Source organism: Panulirus ornatus, chromosome 23, assembly GCF_036320965.1.
Source record: "Panulirus ornatus isolate Po-2019 chromosome 23, ASM3632096v1, whole genome shotgun sequence".
Taxonomy (NCBI): domain Eukaryota; kingdom Metazoa; phylum Arthropoda; class Malacostraca; order Decapoda; family Palinuridae; genus Panulirus; species Panulirus ornatus.
Genome location: NC_092246.1, coordinates 3,809,237 through 3,833,124, shown reverse-complemented (window position 1 = coordinate 3,833,124; position 23,888 = coordinate 3,809,237). Strand labels below are relative to the sequence as shown.

The window sequence follows — 23,888 nt, the reverse complement described above, 5'->3', positions numbered from 1 at the left end:
AAGAGGTGAAAAACATGTCTTTTGATATGTGAAAGGTCACAATTATTGGGAAAGACATGAAAAGGTAGAGTTCCGAAGCTTCGACGTACGGAAAGAAGTAGGTATCAAAATGGCCCACCCTCGAATTGCCGATGGCCACACTATAATCATGTGACGCAGCAGCATGCCGAGTATTGTGTGGTCTAGTTAGTGGTGTGGGCACATTGTGTGGTCTAGTTAGTGGTATGGACACACAAAGCCAGTTCTCAGGAGCAAAAACCAAAGTAATATCTATAAAAAAAAAAAAAAAGGAAAATGAACCAACATTGAGGCGTATTGCAAGGGGGTAAGTTTGAAAGTTAGCCTGGGACAGTTTATAAATTGGACCGCTTTCGACTCAACTCTGTCAAGTACGGAAGCAGAGCTAGAACCACCAGGAATGTGAAAGCAGTACTCCACACAAGGACGAATCAATCCCTTGTATAGACGGAGCAACTGTTCAGTAGAGAAGTTTCGACATCTAAACAGGACAGATTACGGGAAGGGTCATAGGATTAGTAAGAGGAGCATCAGGGGTTGAACGAATATTAAGAGTCATCCAAGGTGGAGTTCGAGAAGAAATGGGAACCAAAGAGAGTTGCTTTACCTACAAGGGAGACAGCTATAGTACCGTCAAAACAGGAAAGACAGAAGCTGTCAGAGATGACCTTGGCTAAAAACCAGAAACCACTATCAGTGGATGACGAGGAGAGGTTATCGCACTTCCTTTGAATAAAAAGGAACGCTTCGCCTCAAGGATTAATCATATCTTGTACTATCAGTTAAACAAGAACGTACAATATAATTTTCAGTAATAAAAATGTATTTCCCCAGCACGGATATACATGCATAATGTCAGAGTTTGGAGTAAAAACTAGCCAGCCGCCTGGGCACATCTCATGAGCGAGCCGTATGACAGAACACACACACACAAAAAAAAAAAACAGATAATTGGCAACAAGTTGGTTGGCTGTCGACTGGCGCGCATGTATAATACTTCCGGGCGCAGGTCATTTATCTTGCTCCTTCAGGAAAGACTTTCTGGTGGCATCGGTCCCACTTGAGCCACTCCCTCCCTAACCCTGAGGGGATTTTCCAAAGACTGGTGGTCGTCGTCGTGTGAAGTAAAACTCAGCGTGTGTGTGTGTGTGTGTGTGTGTGTGTGTGTGTGTGTGTGTGTGTGCGCGCGAGAGAGAGAGAGAGAGCAACTCCCTCATACCCACCAAGGCGCCAAAACATCCAATACCTACAACTCCTAAGATATTCCACAAACAATCCAGCACTTAACAAACTCCACTCCATTCATCTCTGAAGCCTAGGACAACTACGTGGCAAAAAAAAAAAAAAAAAATCACACGCCACTAATAGCAGACACGAGCCTTAAAATTCTCATCATTTTCAAACACCTGGCACATGGGAAGAAACTCCAAACTCTAACGCTGAAATGTGGTTAAATCGGCACAGAATAAGAAGAGTCCAGCGAGAAGGATGGAAAGACCTCAAGATCAGAAAAATGAAAGGTGTGAGCGGAGAAACTTTCCAAAGAAAACTTGATATGCGTCTGGGGGAAAGTGCCAGATCAAGCAAGAAGTAATAATTAGGGAAAGTGCGCGGGCCAAGATGATACAACAGCTCTGCGAATCAAGATTACCGTGGTGACGGGTACTTGCTTCCCTTCCCCCTCATCACGAGGCAAAATCGGACCAGAGACACAAATGGGTAGGATGCGCCTTCACTTTTAGAAACACTCTACCCGCATTCCATCATCTACCGCACGCCTCAACACAACCACCAAGTCATCACCCCCCAAGTCCCAAGGCTGCCCTAGTGATCTAAAAGGAGAAAATGTCACAATAGGTGGCTGGCCGAGCGCTGACCTGCCTCGGTCACTAACACGCTGCAGGCGAGACAGCAGGAGGTGGTAACCCCGCGGACACACACACACACACACGACTCTCTCTCATCATGAACCCTGGCCAGGTCACATATCACGCTCGAGCTATGATATACACCAACTTGACGAACGCCCTCTTAAACTACCAGTTTTATTTTTCCCATTGACTGTGATCAGACCTCCGAGACAACAATACTATTAGCGATATAATTTGACATTAAACGCAGTCATAAAAACTCTTATCAAGATTCAAGTATGACCACGAAAGGATAACTTAATGAAGAACCAGTTTAATGTGATCATCAAATTACCATAATGTCAAAAATATTCACAATCATAAACAAAGAAATATATATGCTTTATATAAACACCTATGAATATCTATATACACACACACACACACACACACACACACACATATATATATATATATATATATATATATATATATATATATATATATATATATATATATATATACACAGGAGGGTGAAAGGCGTACAAGGAATAGAGTAAATTGGAACGATGTGGTACAACGGGGTCAACGTGCTGTCAATGGATTGAACCAGGGCATGTGAAGCGTCTGGGGTAAACCATGGAAAGTTTTGTGGGCCCTGGATGTGGAAAGGGAGCTGTGGTTTCGGTGCATTACGCATGACAGCTAGAGACTGTCTTTTCCTAGTGCTACTTCGCGCGCGCGGGGGGAATGGGGTGCTGTTTTTCATGTGTGGCGGGGTGGCGACCAGAATGGATGAAGGCAGCAAGTATGAATATGTACATGTGTATATATGTTAATGTCTGTGTATGTATATGTATGTATACGTTGAAAAGTATAGCTATGTATATGTACGTGTGTGGGCGTATATGAATATACATGTGTATTTGGGTGGGTTGGGCCATTCTTTCGTCTGCTTCCTTGCGCTACCTCGCTAACGCGGGAGATAGCGACTAAGTATAATAAATATAAAAAAATATATATTACATCATATATATATATATATATATATATATATATATATATATATATATATATATATATATATATATATATATATGGTTTTATTTCTTCATTCCAGTAATACAGTGGTATAACATGATATTTCAGTCAAGCTAAATTCCACGTAGAAAAACTACGTGATTAATAAAAATGCAATAACTGTATCATCACCCATCAATAAATTAAACTCTGACAAATACTCACAAAACAAAATCCCTCACTTTAACCATCAAAGGGAAAGTCCGTCATCCTAAAGCATTAAAAAAAATATAGAAAATGAAAAGGAAAAAAAAATATGAAGAGCAAAGTCTCATTTCGGGGGGAAAAAACAGAACAAATGCTTTAACTGTGAACCAGCCAATGTAAACTATATGGCATTTTACATCATCCTTACGTGGCTAGTGAGCACGGCCGTATGACCCTTGGGGACGAAGGTCATGTCTCCGACCCCGACCCTCAGGATTACGTCGTCCAAGTCCAGGGATAAAAAGTTAACCTACACCAAATGAACACAGTATACCATCACCATGGAACCTAACACTACTAATATACCCCATAATACATCTTAGAATTTCTACCACGTCGTATATAGAAATACCTCCACCCTAACTAAGTAACGAGGAAGTAAGTAGGAACGAGGGAGGTACCGCCACCCGCTGCCACGGATCACCAACACCACACAAGGTAGGCATATCCCTCCATCACCAAAAAAAGAAAACTGACCAGAAGAAACCGTGAGAATACCTTCCAGCAAGCAGGGCCAAGGAGCGTAACCAAACCATCACCTTGAACAAGGAATGTAGGAACAAACTCACCAGTCTGAAAAGATACACCATGAAAAAAATTCCTCTAAAACTGACCTTGACAAAGGGCAGGGAATCCTGTTATTCAGGCTAGGAGGACCGCACACACACACACACACACACACACGCCCGCCTGAGCATTTCTCTGGGTTTTAAGCCTCTCCGTACACAACCACCACAGGGACCTACAAAAATTCGGGGTCAGCCAGTCAACACGGACTAAAGCAACAACTTTCTAACCTCATCACCAACACGCTGACGGAGACCAAAGATTTGTGCAATTTCGAAATCAGTCCGTCAAATTAAAACAAAATCTATACCTTTTTATCAATATCCATTTGTCCCCCTCCAACTTTCACTTGGCACTCCTTCCTTCCTCCAGGGTTTTAAATAAAAACCTGAATCCTCATCAACTACACAGACCCCCTCATCTTACTTCAAAGTGAGTGATAATTAGGAGGCAGAGAGCCAGGATGAATGCCAAAAAATTAATTCTAGGTGAGATGGATATTGATGGCGTCCGCCAATGGTCCACGCTGATTGGCCGGGCATATTATGCCGGGCCACTCAGCGAGGACACTAGCGCCCCAGTCTGCAGGTGAAGGCCGTCTGTTTACACTGGAATTCATTCATAAGCACAGTCTTGTTAAAATTATGTACAATACGTCGGTGAACGGCTGCTGATCACTCTATTCCCGTTATTAACCATTACAGAAAATTGGTGGTTGATAAATATAAATATCTTTAACACATATACCATACTCTAAAACGATATAAGTAATTAAAAAATTGTAAGCGTTAAAATATGCCGGCAAAAATTTTCTATACCCATCCAAAAGGTAAAAGACGCAACAGAAACCATTATCAACAACAACAACATAAAAAATGCTGTCGTGGAAATAATGACATACAGATGAACCAAAACATTATATCTGGACAGCTACAATCAGCACATTATCTTGAGAATGTTAAACACACACGATGACTGACATGGCATCAAGATTACTATAACATCAATTACCACCTTTCTTATCATATCACTCATCGCATCGTAGATCCACTTCTTAGATATAACCCACCCATCATTTTCCATCGGTTTATACAGATGGAGAACTTTAACAAAGTGGACAACATGTAACATATAAATTCCTGTCTCAGATACAATCTTGTGACATACAAGGACATTTGTTACAAAATGAAATACACTACATAATAGACCAAGGGTAAATCAAAATACAGTGGTTGACAGGTATGGGGGTCAGAGATCTGAGTGCCCATAGAGGAACTAGAGACAGAAGGGGTACTACTACATGGTACATACCTCCTCGTTCAGTCCCAGTTGCGCCGCGGTGAATGCCACGAGCACCGCCAGCCACACCACTACAGCCTCTGGCCTCTGCACCAACATTTTGACACACGACTTACAATTTAAACTCCCTGTACACCTTTAATACGCTCACTCTCAGAGCTCGATTGTCAATAATTACATCGATTAACACTTCAGCTCACATCTTGAAGGTTAATAACTCGATGGAACACTATACATTATAAATAATCAATTGGTTAACACGTGAAAGGCGGGGGTGTACACTCTAGGCAAAGCGCCACTGGCAAAGCCCTGCCCAGGGATAAGCACAACCTCCTCCCTGTGTGTCTCGCACGGCACTGATCTGACGGCTTGGGCTTGAAGGCTGACTGACCCGCGACGCCACAGTCCAGCGATGTTGGCATTTGGGGAATTTTGCGTTTCAGCGTTACATATTTTACATCATTAATGTCAAGTTATCATTCTTTATATACCTGAATATAAATATTCTATATGATTGATGATGACCAGCTACGACGCACTGTATATCACTGATGATGGGGGTTAATTAAATGTGAAATAACGCATCTGGCTACATTCCACCTTTCCAATGGAAAGAAAAAATACTTCTCCTTGGTTTTGTTCCGTCCGCCAATCTACTTTTAAGTATGCGATATTCCTTTGTGATTAAATTCAAATGGTTGACTGGTCTCCACTGTTTTCTTGAACTGTTTTTCTTGTGACCCGACTTCCAGCGCGTCTACATCATGGTAATGCATGTATTACGTTTGTATTTATCTTATAATACAGCCTCTCAGAGCGGGGATATCTTTGTAGTTATCTACATGTTTTTTTAGTGATAGGTTTACTAACTTTAGAATACAAAGTCAAGAAAGGAAATATTGCATTCTGCATTCCTGTAACCATACAGGATATAATGAGATTTTCATGTTTCTTCATGTACGTATTTCTGATTATTCACAACCCCAGGACACCTTTCAAGAAGGGGTACCTAATACAGCTATCTGTATATATATACGTAGGTACACACACACACACACACATATATATATATATATATATATATATATATATATATATATATATATATATATATATATATCTTTCTTTCATACTATTCGCCATTTCCCGCGTTAGCAAGGTAGCGTTAAGAACAGAGGACTGGGCCTCTGAGGGAATGTCCTCACCTGGCCTCATTCTCTGTTCCTTCTTTTGGAAAATAAAAAAAAAACGAGAGGGGAGGATTTCCAGCCCCCCGCTCCCTCCCCCTTTAGTCGCCTTCTACGACGCGCAGGGAATACGTGGGAAGTATTCTTTCTCCCCTATCCCCAGGGATAAATATATATATATATATATATATATATATATATATATATATATATATATATATATATATATATATATATATGAGAGAGAGAGAGAGAGAGAGAGAGAGAGAGAGAGAGAGAGAGAGAGAGAGAGAGAGAGAGAGAGAGAGGGCTTTTATTACTAATTCATGGTAGGATATTTGGGGGATTAAGGTGGGGAGGGATGGGGGGGGGGGTGATTATAATTTCACCCTCCAGTGAGCACTCTGACTAATAGCATCCAATGGACAACGCTGCCTGTTATTTGAAGTGCAATTGCATGGGTCATTAATTGTATTCTCAAGAGCACCATTGTTCTCTCTCTCTCTCTCTCTCTCTCTCTCTCTCTCTCTCTCTCTCTCTCTCTCTCTCTCTCTCTATCTCTCCTTTAAATGTCCAGAGTAGTTTAGCATCAGGTTAGGTTAGGTAAGTTAAGCTAGTCTATAGACACGCACATTTCTAAAATACGGGTATCAGACATTTGAAAATCACATTAAACGTCACTGATTACACTTTTTATACTGCAATTCATCTCTACCAACTGCGTCGGTGTTCATTATCATGCATATTGCAGAAATAAAAACAGCAACACAATCTTCACAAAATCAGAAGCCACAACAATTATGAGTCATTTCACATGAACAAATTGTCAAATTATTATTACCGGTATTATCATCATATGTCAAGGTACACCGTAAAACAAATACAGAATCTGAAAAGCGTTTCTTTTAGCTATGTACTGTGTTACATACGAAGTCAAATGTAATCAAAAAACATGCCAAGCTGAAAAATTTTATTAACACTACTAAGTCACGTATATAATCATAGTTATGATGCAATTTAGTTTTCTCGTAGCCTAAACGAAGGCTAGCCAATTATGAGAAGATATCATAATGGGAATCACTGTCTAGCACGCAAATTCTGTCCCCTCCTTACGGAAAACTGTATAATTTTTATTTGGCAACGAAAGGAAAAAAAAATGAAATTTGGAATGTAAGAGATTTTACGGATTTTCGGTAGTTCCAGTTCTTGATTATCATGTGAAATAGACTTTTGATTGAAAAAGTCAAAAGAAAACGCAAAGGTTTAAAACACCTTTTTCTAAATACTATGAATACTTCTAGAAAATCGTACTTTAAACAAATTTGCCAAGATATAATGGCTCTCACCTATACAACAGGCTCATCACTTTATGTATAATTTCTAATTATTGTCTGAGGTAGACACGTTCTGCCCAGAGAGCACAAATGTGGTGCCCGTTCTCTCCAAGGAATATTGGAGAAGGCAAGACGCCATTCCAATCATCCTTGGGAGTTCCCCGACGAGGGGATATGTTGCCGACATCTTTCTAGGCGCACCGATGAGGCTGAAGTTCGGCAAATTCATTAAAATTTCACATATTTCTCTATACCTTTACAATACAAGCGCGGTGACTGTATAGTGTATAGACAAATAAGATATCATAACAACTGATTAGTTATAGTTAGCTGAGGCCTATACAGCCACTTGCAACGATCACCTTAAAGAAGGTTTGACCAGATTAGTTTTTCGGGCTGGCATTCATTCTTTTGTACTTCTTTCTTTTTAAATACAAAACATTAACACAATAAAACGAAACTAACCAAGCAACAAAAAATATGAAAAGCCTTACCTAACCTATCTGTCTTTAAGAGGGCCGCTAAAGGTAGTTTAATATATTGTAACTTATGAATTCCGTCAAGAATCACACGTTAAAAATTACAAAAAAAAATATAATTCGAAAATAGCTATTCAGCAGACACTAGACGGATAAGCTTTGATATATTGATAAGGACTTTTTCCAAGAGGAAAAGTTTATATGGTGGGAAATAGTTTTAATATTAACGTTACAAAAGACCATTCTGAAATAAGGCTTTTTCCAGGGGGGAAAAGTTTATGATATAGTGGGAAATAGTTATTAACGTTACAAAAGACCTTTCTGAAATAAGGTAATAGAAAGACTTTTGTGTCGAGTTTCCTACTGGCTAAAAGATGCACCTACAAACAATTATGAAAAAGAAAAGCAGACTAGATGATGTTCAGGTAATTGAAAAGAATATTCCGCGATGTTACACTATATACAATAAAAAATGGAAGACAAGGAATTAATCAGTTGCAAGAAATACATCTTACCGTTGGTCATGGCTGGCCATCCCGTCGTGAGCCTCATTGAGCAGAACGATTCTTAACAACCCGCGGCCTAACCACACGCTGCCTATGTCCTCACTCACTCTCTGGCTTTCACAGAATGCACTGCAACTGGCTTTATATATATCACCGTACTACATTAATGATGATGACACTATTATCTGAAATGAATGGGTTCTGGGAAGGTGGTGCGTAAACACACGAGGTCAACAAGGTATTGTTTTGTAAACATGAAGCACCTATGTTAATTCCCATAGGAAAAATTAATATAATATAATATATAATATATATATATATATATATATATATATATATATATATATATATATATATATATATATATATATATATATGTGTGTGTGTGTGTGTATGTGTGTGTGTATCGTTTTTACTCATTTTTGTCTTTATTTAAATCAATGTCAAATTCCAGGTCGGCTGGCCATGTAAGGCCCACTATATCATGACTGACGTTTGGGTTAACAAGAAAGGCTACGGCGCCTCTAATGTAAGGTTGACTGGCAATAAAGAGACGCATCTGTAAAGGTTAATAACCTCGGCACACACTCGAAACCATCTGTAGTTGGCAGTGTGATCCCCCATGAGGTCAGCCATGCAAAATGATCAGCAGTGGAGGAACTTATGCTTTCGTCTTCTCTCTATTATTAGGGTTTGCATTTTCCAAGTATCTCAGTAAATTCATTTTATTGCTGTTACGTCATCAAAGCCAAACATTGAAAGAAAAAAAGGTTAACAAAGATATGAGTGTAATTAGTGGTATAATAATAATAATAATAATAATAATAATAATAATAATAATAATGATGATAATAAAAATGATAATGGAGATGCATGGTGTACGGAGGGTTAATTATTTTAGGCACCACTTTGAAGCTCCTTAATCATGCAAGCTGTCCTTCTTGAAAATGAAAACCCTAGTTTAGTTCTGAAATGGGCAGTTCCAAATATGTGATTTTCTGGGAGAACTTAAACAAGTACAAAGTTTCTAATGATCAGGAATAAAGAGAATTTATCTTTCCTGTCTAAAGAAAAAAAAAGGTCATCACATGCCTTTTGCTTGTATGTATTTTTCTCGCTGACAAAGTTTCAGTCAGAGTAGAACTTTAATCCATTCCTATTCAGGATGCATAAAATTCATCATTTCCTCCACAACTTTTGGCATCTTGTTCCAAGCATATGAAATCGATGACACAATATCTAATCTCTTTATACATCTTCTTTTATATCTGTTCAGACTTGCTCCATTATCAGCTACTTTGTCCACTCTACTTTCTGTCTGTCTTTTTTTCACGTAATCAAAACTGAACACGGTATTCAAGGAGTGGATGCACTACTGAAGAGAAAAGTGAGGATTATTTCCCAAAACTTACACTTGAAAGCCTTACTTGTAAACTCATGAATATTCATTCACCTTTTTTAATGCTTCCATATCTTTTTGGAGATCAAAAGAATTCATACTGTAGCTTGCCTTATTGTTTTTACTACTGATGTGTAAAACTTGATATAGAAATTCAATTACTACTTGTGAACCCATTCCATTACTTTGAACACAAACTAAAGAATGGGACAGTCATACAAACTGACAGATGTAATGTAAGTACTGGGTAATATCACTAACTGTATTAAAAAATCTAATGAGAACAAAACTAGCAAAGAGATTCAACTATGGAGCATTTTGTGAACTTAAACATGGATGTATTGCTTGATTCATCATCAAGCTGATAATCAATAAAGGAATAATCTCACCAAGTAAAATAATATTCTAAAAGTTTAGGAAAGATACTAACTGAAGCTGGACGTTACAATGCTTGACTTGGTTCTATCTTCACGTCTCAACTGAAAGTCCACACAATGAGGAAACTTAGTTTTACCTAATCTATATATAATTCATATAAATCAGCAGTTGAAAAGCAAAATTCAGTTCATATATATATACTGATAAATGCATGTGTAATCACTTTCATTTTCACAATAACATGCATTAGCTCTTTATCGTGATGGTCATCCATACAAATTTACAGGCCTTGAAGATATATGAATATTGACTCCAAGTACAGCACATAGAGATCAACATTCAAATGAGTGATTCACATGAGAATTTATAATGAGGATCACAATGCTCTCAACACATTTTTTTCAGTCTTGCATGAAAAAGCAAAATCAAGGATCAGGAGTTACACCTAGCACATACAAATAATGTATGATCTGGCTTCATATCTGAACAAAAGCTGAGAACCATTAAAGTGGGCATTCTCATCATATATGATTACAATCCACCATTAAAGTGAGTATTCTCGTCAAATATGATCACAATCCACCTATTTTATTCAAAGTTAATGATTGTAGATTACAAACTGTAACATTTGCTCCATCTTTATACATTCATTAATTAGTTCTTACCCTTATGATTAAGCACACAATAAATTTAGACTTTTCAAAATGTTTTAAGAGAGATGTGAAAGAAAACTATCAATGGGCAGAAAATGGTTGATGGCTAGAAAGACATATGAACTGTAAAGCTTTCTTTTTTTATACTTGATCACTGTTTCCCATGTTAGCAGGGTAGCACTAGGAACAGACAATGAAAGGCCATATCCACTCATATCCATTCTCTTGCTGTCATGTGTAATGCACCAAAACCACATCCAGGAATACAATCCTCATAGACTTTTCCATGGTTTGTCCCAGACTCAAAGCATATGCTCCTACATTTTCAGCTGGGAGGAAAAAAGTCCAAGAAACCTTAATGTGAATTCATTTTGGCAAAAACTACCTCAGAGTCGAAGAAACAAAAAAAATCTAAATGCATTTACATCCTACCTCAGATCCAAAAGCTTCTCAATAACATATATGCCTAAGAATTCCAAAAGCTGTCTGACTACCTATAAAGGTTTTATTTGTGATTAAAACACAAAAAACGGGTAAATATGGTGTGTTAAAGGATGAGAAAAGTAAGAGGAAGAATAAGAAGCTAAAAATAAATCAAAGAGAATGGAAGGAGATGGAGTAGGGATAGGATAAGGAAAAGGAAAATAAGGGAAACAGGAAGAAAGAGCAGGAGGATTGATAATTAAGATGACTGGTGATGACACACAGCAAACCCTTAAACTCAATCACAACATGGAATACTCAATCCTGTACCTCTCTGTGGATTCCAATTGTCACTTACAGACTTGGAGCAAAACCAGGCTTGCATTTCCCTGCAATGTTGACTTATGATGTGACAAAAGCTGACTGCTGTATCAGGGCAATAAGATCTACTCACATACTTGCATCCAGCAGTTTATCTTTCATCTACATACACCATTCGGTCTCAGTGATTCTATGATGCGCAAAGCAACTGTGTTTAGTGTCATCCTTTAGCAGTTCTAACATCTCTAGCACAAAAGGGAGAGGAGCAGTGAAATGCAGAAGTAAAGCACTGACAAGGAGTGAGAAAAAAAATTATCAAGAATAGAGACAGTGGCAAAATTTACAATTGGCGACATTATACGATACCCAGAAGGACAAAAAAATGAAAAATTTTTACAATGAAATACAAGAATATCAACTGAAAATCTGACAGGCCTACAGAACATCAAAGACTGCATGATGCTGTATTACAGGGGTACAAACAACAAATGGCCAGTGTCCCTGTATGTTCTAATTTATGGTGTGTAAACATATTAATGGTTAAGATATGATATATTGTAATTAAAAAGAAGCAGTATATGTAAAAGGCTATCCTTGCAAAAACATTTGTCCAATATGTTTACTACAGTGAAGCAAAGACCCTGTCTATTAACTCTTATCATGTTACGTACACATCTTTCTATTTTAGCGAGTACATAAACTATTTTTCATTAGCTATTCCTCATTTGGCTAAACTGTTATCACTTAATTACTTTATATATTTCAAATTTCATTTTCTTAAAAGTGTAGAATCTCATGATTAGGGCTCTTCCATTGGTCCATGTTTGCAAGATAATACAGTATACTCTATTGAAGATATCACAGGGCCACATATCAAATCTTCCCATTGACACTAGTAAATACAGAACCAGGGTGCAGCCGTAGGATCTTATACAATAAAGCAACCAAAAACAGGCCTAAAAATGACAGCAAATTTTCCATTTCATGCAAACCTAACATTCTAATCTAATATCAATATTAATGAACCAACAAACTTCACTTCTGTGTCCAGTAGCTTCCGAGTTATGTCAGTTATTTAACTTTAAATTCAGAAATAGCTCCATGATCTCCACAACCATCTACCATATCATGAACTGGAGTATTATTCTTTGATCCTCCTGGGTCACTGAGCAGAAAAAATTAAGGTGCATCTTAAGTGAACACTCTGAAGATCACAATATGAATATTAAAACTTTCATTTGTCCAAGCAAACTTGTTTGAAGGTCATCTCTTGGCATTAAATTTGGATGGACAACTACAATGTCAGACTACAATAGTACTGCAATGTGGGAAATTATGATTCTACAGAAAGTACCAATGGTAACAAAAAATACAGTTAAAAAAATTATTTTATTATCACGTATGACCATGATGGACATAATGCTTAAAAGAATACACCAAAATGTGGGCAGTTATGACAATGTTTGGTTGACAAATGCTCGGAGAGACACTGTCTTAAGGCAATGAACATTTTGCCTTCTAATAATATTGCAACATGTTATTAACACTGTATGCAAATCCTGGGTAGCAGCCAATGTATAGGCAATATAATTCTTACATGCCACTTGCAGCTCTGTAATCAAGCATGCTAGATCTGATTGCTAGCTGAAATTTTCATCTACCAATACAAATGGCTGGCAGTTTTCACTAAATCTCAGGTGTTCTTTAGGAACTCAGCCTCATGGCAGTCCTTGCTGCATTATTCTGTGCCTTATTAGTAGGAGCTCTAACATGGGAGACTCTGTTACTAGCAATACAAATAAAATGTGGCAAGATCAGTGAATGCAAATCTTTGCAATAAAAGAATGAACTGATTTCATCAATAACATAATCTTGCAAAAGCCTGCCAAACTCTTTAACAGTCAGGAGCAGAAACATGTATTATCTTAAACTCATTTCATCTAACAGTCAGCAGATACGAATGTTATACTTGATCTTGCCACAGCTATGAAAAACAGCAGCACAGTTTCCATGCAAAAACACACGTCTGCTCACTGGAGCAGAAAACACATTAAGAAATGGATCAAATCTGACCCACAAGAAAAACACTTGACCGCAATATCTTGGTAAAAACGTACAAAAATTGCTCATCCTCTTATACACACTTCAGTTGCCATTAAAGTTTGGCTAAAGACGCAACTAAGAATTTATTGTTAAGAAACATTTCAACAGGAATTTTCAGTTGTATAAAAATGATGGAAAGGAGTCACAAACTTAACTACATTTTGTGAAACAAACATGAAAAATCACATAAATTAAAATTTTTCCACAATTGCACCCATAAAAGTTCACTGTATTCATAACCTCAATAAGTCACTTCTAAATCTAGAAAATTACAAAGTAATATACAAAATTATTGATTCTGAATTGTAGGCACAATAATTGTTACATTCACAACTCACTACAAAACCAGTAGTTTTCAAACTTAAGTTGCGCCTTGCCATCCAAGGTCTTTTACAAAGTGTTCTTTGCAACACCGCACTCACTCCCTTACTAAAATGCTGTACAAGTAATATCTACACTTAATAGTCCCCAGGCCTGAGCACCACCTTTCTTGGACTGCTCAGGGCAGGGGAGAATATGGAGATCCTTCTAAAACTTCAGACAAAGATGTGATACTATCAGCAAATATGGCACTTACAGGAAAACAAAGAAAAAGAGCACTTTCATTATTCTAAAAATCAAGAAATGCATCTTTATCATATGTCTAAGCTAAGCCCATACTTGAAGACAGGTTCACAAAACTCTGAAGACTTGGGCCACCCTTTACTTCAAAGTCTGAGTAGTGATGGCACTCACAAGCAGCAGTAATGAAGGTCTACAATGATAAAACACTTATCCAAGATCAATGAGGACACTAACATTTTTGTAAATGCTGACATGTCTTTCATAGTCTAGGCATAAGGTAGCATCATGTGACAAACCTTTCAATGATGATCATGTCCAGGAGTACATTTCCTCTGTGACATATCCAATCAAAACTGTTGAATATCATCCTTAAAATACAGTTACCAAAACTCATATAAAAACATTACTGTGGTAACAAACTAATGTGTCGATGAATTAAAAAAATCAAAATTCCAAAAACAGAGTTATGACTCAGTTGTACCCAATATCTACACTTACATAAAAATATAAAAAGTACTTGAATAAAACAGTTTAGGATTATGATTGAAAAAAAATGTGAAGTTCCCTAAAGTTCTTTGAGCAGAAGCTTGGCTTTTCTTCCTATGTAATTATAGGTATGACAAGCCAAGAATTCCTGATTGTTTCCTTTACTGAAGTAATCTCAGCCCAAGGCATTATGAGGGGGATCCATAAACAGGATCACAGCAACTGCACAATGACAAAGGATAAGATCATCGCCTATCTTTTTTCTAGATTATTAACACTCTTGAGCTTATAGGTCACATATGGTACAAGTACAAACAAACACAAATAGCAGCAATGATAGTACTAGCAAAGACTATGAAAATCATCTGAGGTAGTCCGTGTACATCATCGGTAAATTCAATATCCGAACCACTTGCCTGAGTAATCTCAGGGTAGACTTCCTCAAGTACTTTTCAGAACTTCTTCCTTGTAAATTTCAAAATCAATTTTCAAAACCATGTAAATGAAAAACTGCTCTGTAAACCACAGGAGCATCTATTGAAAGAAAAAAAAATTCCCAAAGTTTGTGTGGAACTGATATTCAGTATCTTATTTTGTTTCTTGTTTTGCTTATCACTTTATCACCAACCTCAATGCTGAATATTTTCCTTTCTTCATCTTGTGAACACTGACATTAGGGAAAGAAAAAGATACCTGTGGCCTCCAGTTTGGGAAAAGCGAGCACCTTCATCAATGATTATCCTTGCACAGAGTTTCAAGAACACATGTAAACACTTGCTGAGCAGTCTGCTTTGAGGAAGAGAGAGTTTTCCTCATATCATGCGCAGAGATATCACAGACTTTCCAAGCCCTGGTCTTTTGCTGCCACAGTCATAATCACCAATTATTCCGTCTTCATGGAAAAAGTTTTTTAACATACCATCATGATAAAATAATTCACTGAAAATTATTGCAAACTGGCATCCCATTGCACACAATAAATTCTCCTGAATCTGTTTGCACACCAACTTGCTGCATATTAGGCAGAAACAAACATAAAAGCCATCTAAGAAGTACAACTTTCTTGAAACAAAACAATGTGACTTGCCACCTTTTATATCTAGCTGAATAATAGGAATCATAACCACTACAGTAGTTCCATTTTACTGAAAAAATGCATATGCTGATGATAAAATGAGGAAAACAAAAGCACTTATGCTGCAATTCCTGAGAGTAACAAGGGCTGAGAGTCAATGCATGAATTCTGACACACCAATTAAGCACTGGAATAATGCAAAAATGAAGTGTGAAGCAGAGGACAAATAAAAGAGTTAAACTACCTAAACATCATGTTACTTTTGCACAAATATCAGTATCACAGTGTATTTTCAGTTTCATATAAAATAAATAGAAATGGTTTGATTTTGTTCCAGATTATTAACTGTTGTTTCAGAATCCACTCCCAGGTGCTATTGGAGACTGTCTAAATGAGTCAAGATCTGGAAATACAGACAACTTACACTAATGTCATCACTGTTCAACCCCATCACATATAAAGTAACCACAAACTATTACAAAAATCATATTACAACTAGAGTAAAAAAAATTCCCTAAATCAAAGCACTTTTGAAAAAGCCTACCCACAAATTTTTCTAGTTAACAATCTTAATAACTTGAGTGGCAAATGGGGTTGCCAAAAAACTGATAACATTAGGCAGAATCTTCCAATACAGTCGCCAAACCTAGGCTTGAGCTACCCTCCCACGTCTGTCACCTTGCAGTGAGGAGCTGGGCTAGAAGAGATCATGTTGTATTGAGCAAGGTTTTCACAGTGATTGGGTCATGTCCAAATCTATGTTACAGACCCTTCTTGGAAAACCTTCAGTTACTTCTAGTCATCGGTGGAAAATCGATACTCAGATCCTTATACCTGAAGGTCAGTTTTTATGGGTAAACAGCCATTTTACCCATTTGACATTTGGCCATTTTACCCTTAGTGTACATGGCAGTGATTTGTCTAAGGAACTGGCACACGAGCCTCAAGAGCATCTATTTCCATGAACTTCAATCAACATTCACACTGAAAAATTCATTGTTGTCTCCAATAACATTTTAAAAAACTGTATTACAATCATTATAGGAAAATTAAGACTTCTTTCTGGCCTAAAAAGGTCCTTTTGTGAAGACTTTTCCAATTTATAGTTTTTATTAAGAAATCATCACTTAATCCCTCAGTCAGAACTAATGTACATGTGTTCAATTCCATAAATTTTTTCTGTATCATACTCACTTCACTTCTTACAGTAATCATATTAATTTCATTAATATATCCACTTCCACTGATGTATATACAGACCTTGAATCACTAGCAAAACTCTGCTGGTTTTTCAAAATCACTTGTTCAAGAGGTTTCCTTGTTTACATAATGACAATTTAACCAGCATTGCCATTTATAACTTTGACAATACCCTCAGGTGTTATTATATGCACCTGATTTGTCAATAATTCCCAGTTTTCAGTGGAGGGGATGATTAGTGCTAAGTCCTTTGAAGCTAATGTTTGGCGTCCTGTCAATCCCATTGATGTGGGGAAGGCGGGAGCTCAGAAGGATGTGCCACAGTTGAGCTGTAAATAAATGAAAACAACACATGAACAATAAATATTTCTGGAAATGTGCAATAACTGTAAAGTTTAAAATAAAAGGGGAATGACTCTACACATGGAGAAATTCTGTATTTATTGGCATTTCAAATATATGAATACACTCACTATATCTTTAAATGAATTCAAGAGAGGAGAGACATATGAAAAACCACAATTGCAAAGGCAGAGCTTTTACAGAATAATTCCATGATAATCATCCATGTAATGTAATTTCTGTGATGGCATTCAGTCATGAGGGAAGTATTAACTAATCCTGGAATCTTAACTCAAGAAAACTAGCAAGCTCTTCCTACGCTGTACTGAACAACACAGTCAACATTTGGTTAACATTCTATCACTGTAAACAGTCAAACAAGTATCCAAAAATGAAGAGTGCATCTTTTGCATGAAAGAGTATTGTCTTTTTTTACATATGATCTAATAGCAATTCAGGGTCAAATGAAAATTGTATACTGTTTATATAGTAAAACACTCAAGTAACAGCAGTGTAATTAGGGACAAAATTGAATTTTCATGCAGTTTTAACTACTTCACTGGCCAAGTCAGTGCTTTAGTTCAATCTATTCCAGAATGCATTACAAAAAAATGTACCTATGTGATGAAAGCAAACTCTTGAATATATTTACTAATTTCCGTACAGGCCAAATTAATATTATTTTTCAAAAATGCAACTTTAAAAAAGTATTTCAGAGTTTTTCTAAAAACACATTCTTATTACAAATAAGAGACAGACAATGACTACATGGCCAGAAATATGTCTACAGTACCAACATTCCAAAAAGAGGGCATATGAAATAACAGGAGAGAGGATAACATCTAAGAGAATGACAATTAGATGTTAATAGTAGAAGGCAATCAAATAAATTCTACTGGTCTAACTACCCCCACTTTACTGTTAATAAGTCTAGTATAAAAAAAATGTTGGTTCTGCCACAGTAATTAGTCATTGGAGGGTTGAAGGGCAATATACAATTATAATATTACATCTTGGATTACATTCATACATTCACCAAACCCATCTGGGCCGAATCTAATTTCTCATCTATGGGATTTGGTCACCTTTGCTATAATCAACAATGTATCAATGAAAACCAGTAAAATACATATCACTGTACACCGGTAAGTCTATTAACAACATTAATGAAATGGTACTTCCATAAACATTAATAAAAGATTTTTATAAATGCCTCAAAATAGCCAAAGAACAATAAATTTTCAATGATGTAAACTAAATTTTCATTGTGCTTTTTGAAACTATAATCTGTATCATTTATACAATAATCTCCTAGAACTTATTAATGAGTTTTTATATATGCAACATATCTAAATGTACATAAGCAAGTATAATAATCATTTAAACATTCTGTAATTCCCAATTCATGTACTGTATATCCCTGACCTGAAATTCAAATAACCAGTTTCCAAACTGATACAACTTTATCAATACTGAAACATCATAGTTTTAAACATCAGAAAAATTCATGTACAAATACTGTTTATCAAAAGCAACATTCATGTTAATTCACAGGAGGAAATTTAAGACTAATCAAGAAATAGGAAAGTATTCTTGATGATTTCCATAAATCATTTGCTACAATAAAAAAATGTTAAGTAGGAAATAAGTATACCTTCAAAAAGTCATCATTAACAATCATTCAGTACATAAAACACATCCGTGAGAAAAAGTTCATGCGAATCTTTAACAGGTCTCAGTAAAGGTCAGAAAAGACATAACCATAATTTCCTCTACAGCTCAAAGTATTAAGTGTAGTACATCACGAAAGATCACTGCTCGTTTAGTTTGAAGAATCTTTGGAGAAAGGGGTAAATTTGACAATAAGTCATGGAACATAATATATGTATGTAAATTTAGAAAAGCTATCAGCACATTGGTCTTAGATATTCTCAATCTCCATAATTTTCCAATAATTTAGATCATGTTACATATATTGTTTCAGTAAAAAGAAAATGGAATAAATACTGTCAATACATTTATACAAAATCTAAGTTGGTTACACCAGTGTGTCAAAACTTACAAATATCATGCAAGTGAGTGATGGTGATGGTGGGCAGCCTTTACTGGATTATGTATGACCTGACAGGTGTGCCACAAGAAGCACTTGAATGTAAATGTGTTGGGAGAGGCAGCTGGTAGATGACTGATCACTATTTGGTGAAGGAATATGTGAAAATCTATAGTTGCTTTAGGAAAAGAAATGATATGGGGGAGAAAAAGGTGGTGAAAGTGAGTGAGCTTCAAAAAGAGCCTTGTGGGAAGTGAAACTAGGAGAGATTGGGTGAAGAATGGTAACAAGCAAGAGTAAACAAAACTAGGGAGTAAATGAGGAATGGGAGATATTCAGGGAAGCAGTGCTTCCAGGTCAAAGAGAAGTATCAGGGATGCAGATGGTGTGACGTGGACAGATGAGAAAGATTAGTGAGTGGTTGGATGAGGAAGTGAAGTTGTTAGTGAAAAAAAAGAATTGTATGGGCACTACCTATACGAAAGGAGGGGAGTGACTGGAAGACGCACAACAGGAAGTGACACAAGGTTAAGAAGGTGTTGCAGCTAAAAAACTGGAAAACTCTAGGGAGAATAAAACATATTTTGGAAAGAGGTGAATTGTCTTATAAAACGAGGTGAATAGTGTCAGATAAAACAAGAAAACAAATGGAAGCATCAGTGAAGAAAACAGGTGGGAAAGTGATAGGCAAAGAAGAGGTGAAGAGGAAATGGAGTGGGTTCTTTGAGGGACTGCTGAATGTGTTAGATGACAGGGTGTTTGCATTGGAGAGAGAGAGAGAGAGAGAGAGAGAGATGGCAAGTGGTTTGAAAAAGAGAAAAAGGTGGTAGAAGCCTTGAGTATGAAAGGAGGTAAGCATTCTTGACTGGTTAGTTACAATTTTTCATGTAAGTCTCAAGGTGATGTGCCTAAGGATTGGTGGAATGCTTGTATAATGCCTATGTACATAGGGAAGGGGCACAAAAATGCTGTTCAAATTACTGTGGTATAAGATTGCTGAGCATCACATTGGAGAGGGACAATGTGTGCATCAGGTGAGGGCAAACTTACTCCATCAAACCACCTCACACCACATATTGTCGTCAAACATCTCATTTCCAACACATCCACCCTCCTCCAAACAACCCTATCCATACCCCACACCTCGCAACCATATAACATGGTTGGAACCACTATTCCTTCAAACATACCCATTTTTGCTTTCCGAGATAATGTTCTCACCTTCCACACATTCTTCAACACTCCCAGAACCTTCACCCCCTCCCCCACCCTGTGACTCACTTCTACTTCCATGTTTCCATCCGCTGTTCAATCCACTCCCAGATACCTAAAAAACTTCACTTCCTCCAGTTTTTCTCCACTCAAACGTACCTCCCAATTTACTTGTCCCTCAACCCTACTGTACCTAGTAACCTTGCTCTTATTCACATTTACTCTCAGCTTTCTTCTTTCACACACTTTACCAAACTCAGTCACCAACTTCTGCAGTTTCTCACCCGAATGAGCCACCAGCGCTGTATCATAAGCAAACAACAGCTGACTCACTTCTCAAGCCCTCTCATCCACAACAGACTGCATACTTGCCCCTCTCTCCAAAACTCTTGCAAAACTCACCTCCCTAACAACCACATCCATAAACAAATTAAACAACCATGGAGACATCACGCACCCCTGCCGCAAACCAACATTCACAGGGAACCAATCACTTTCCACTCCTCCTCCTCATGCACATGCCTTACATCCTCAATAAAAGCTTTTCACTGCTTCTAGCAACTTACCTCCTACACCATATACTCTTAATACCTTCCACAGAGCATCTCTATTAACTCTATCATATGCCTTCTCCAGATCCATAAATGCTACATACAAATCCATCTGCTTTTCTAAGTATTTCTCACATACATACTTCAAAGCAAACACCTGATCCACACATCCTCTACCACTTCTGAAACCACACTGCTCCTCCCCAAAATACACACATATATTAATATTCATTTTATCATACTCTGACGATGTCTCCCATGTTAGTGAGGTGGTGCAAGGGAACGGACGAAAGAAACTGCCCAACCCACCTACATACACATGTATATACATAAACGCCCACACACGCACATATACATTTCAACGTATACATACATATACATACTCAGACATATACATACATATATATATATATACATATTCATACATGCTGCCTTCATCAATTCCTGCCGCCACCCCACCACACATGAAATGACAACAAAGGCCACATTCATTCACACTAAGTCTCTAGCTGTCACGTGTAATGCACCAAAACCACAGCTCCCTTTCCACATCCAGGCCCCACAAAACTTTCCATGGTTTACTCCAGATACTTCACATGCCCCAGCACGTCGACCCCGGTATATCCAATTCACTCTATTCCTTGAATGCCTTTCACCCTCCTGTATGTTCAAATTAGATAACTTTATTAGTGATAAAATTTGTAAAATGATAAGTTTATGATACGTTCGTTGTCTGTCTTGGAAAATCACATTTACCAAATGGCGTCCTAGCTACGTCACTTCGTTGTATATCAACTGACTGTTATATTTCTCTTTTGTGTCTCCCCTGATGATGTGATTATTACACGAAAGTGCACTTGGGAACTTATTATGTTTCATTTTCCCAGTGGACTCATAGAAATACACTTGATCACGCGCAAAACTGTGAGCCTTTCCAATATATATATATATATATATATATATATATATATATATATATATATATATATATATATATATATATATATATATTTTTTTCAAACTATTCGCCATTTCCCGCGTTAGCGAGGTAGCGTTAAGAACAGAGGACTGGGCCTTTTTTGGAATATCCTCACCTGGCCCCCTATGTTCCTTCTTTTGGAAAATTAAAAAAAAAAACGAGAGGGGAGGATTTCCAGCCCCCCGCTCCCTCCCCTTTTAGTCGCCTTCTACGACACGCAGGGAATACGTGGGAAGTATTCTTAATCCCCTATCCCCAGGGATTATATATATATATATATATATATATATATATATATATATATATATATATATATATATATATATATCGTCGAAATCGGTCTTCTTCCTCATTTGCCGAACCCGTCCTCCAGCGCGCTCTCCACCCAGCACCTCGTCCACGTCCTTCCACAACCTTCACCATCTTCCTTTAATAAGTCATCAAACATTTTCCTCTTCTTATCTGTTTTGTCTATCAGTTGCTCCCAATCAGATCTGTTTCCTCTTTTGAATAGGTCCACTTTGAAATTGGTAAAAATGATGATACCAAATGGACTCCCCTTCAATTTAAGCTCATCCCCAAGTAGTTCACTACACATCCGTGTTCTCAGCTTGATACCTGCCACTTTCCATAATGCTTCCAAACTCCGTGAGCCATGTTTGGAGCATGCAAGTGAAGAATACATTCCCTGATATCTCCATATCAGTTTATCTTGGGATTTGGACCCAACAAAAGGGCCTGAGGTGAAGGCATCAATTACATGAGAACCCCGTGGGTCACATGCCATGAGACGGAGGTTTGCTGAATCCATCATGAGTAAACTCTTCACTACCTTGATGGGCTTCTCAAAACAAAGTAGTTCTTGGATAGTCAGGGTTCCCTGCAAAGAGACAGGAGGCAATTTCCCCTCCGAGCGTTGGGTTTCATACGCATCAAATGGTAACATCCACAGCAGCAATGGAACAAGATGAAGGCCTGCACTGTGGCTGAGAGATTGACTTGAGGAGGCAGAAGTGATATTGTGACAGTGATTGTGTCAGCGTCGCGTCGCCTCGCCGCAGTGTATCGAGACAGACTTCCCCAGAACTTTTAAAGGGGAAGTAAATGTTTATGGTTGTGTTAATGGAGTGATAGTTTTCATGCATGGTGTTTTTGACAAGAAAATAGTGAAGTTGGAGAAAAATGTAGCTTAGACATTGAAGCTTACTGACACAGTGGTGAAATTGATGAGAACTGCTATTGACGTTTGTGTGAATAAATTGTACATTTCCTTTTCCATAGCCAGAGGTTGAACCATTATGTGACATTCATTCATTTTTTTTTTTTTTCATTCATTTCAAGCTAAAAGTTTGTTTCTAAATTGTTCTTACATTTTTCATATGTATATATATGTATGTGTGTGTGTGTGTGTGTATGTGCATATGTGTGTGTGTGTGTGTGTGTGTGTGTATATGTATATATATATATGTATATTATCCCTGGGGATAGGGGTGAAAGAATACTTCCCACGTATTTCTCGCGTGTCGTAGAAAGCGACTAGAGGGGACGGGAGCGGGGGGCCGGAAATCCTCCCCTCCTTGTATTAACTTTCTAAAATGGGAAACAGAAGAAGGAGTCACGCGGGG

At 37.4% G+C, this 23,888-nt stretch overlaps 2 protein-coding genes and 1 long non-coding RNA gene across 10 annotated transcripts in view; all 3 read right to left on the bottom strand.

The window, feature by feature from the left end:
- LOC139756726 (SPARC-related modular calcium-binding protein 1-like) overlaps positions 1 to 5,373 on the bottom strand; it is a 218,842-nt gene extending 213,469 nt beyond the window's left edge. For all 6 annotated transcript variants that reach the window (XM_071676427.1, XM_071676429.1, XM_071676428.1 and 3 more), the window contains exon 1: positions 5,034 to 5,373. In XM_071676427.1, coding sequence (XP_071532528.1) covers positions 5,034 to 5,120 — 87 coding nt within the window. In that variant the 5' untranslated portion in view covers positions 5,121 to 5,373. The remainder of the gene's footprint in view (positions 1 to 5,033) is intronic.
- Positions 5,374 to 13,076: 7,703 nt separating this feature from the next.
- The window catches only part of nmo (serine/threonine-protein kinase nemo), a 283,198-nt gene continuing 272,386 nt past the window's right edge, over positions 13,077 to 23,888 (bottom strand). For all 3 annotated transcript variants that reach the window (XR_011714425.1, XM_071676425.1, XM_071676426.1), the window contains one exon: positions 13,077 to 17,458. Coding sequence is in view for 2 of the 3 variants with exons in the window: in XM_071676425.1 (XP_071532526.1) it covers positions 17,404 to 17,458 (55 nt within the window). In the remaining variant the exon portion in view is untranslated. The remainder of the gene's footprint in view (positions 17,459 to 23,888) is intronic.
- Positions 17,556 to 22,527, bottom strand: LOC139756725 (uncharacterized). Its single transcript, XR_011714426.1, has 2 exons — positions 20,044 to 22,527; positions 17,556 to 19,870 (listed from the first exon to the last, which is right to left on the bottom strand). It is a non-coding gene; the product is annotated as an uncharacterized lncRNA (long non-coding RNA).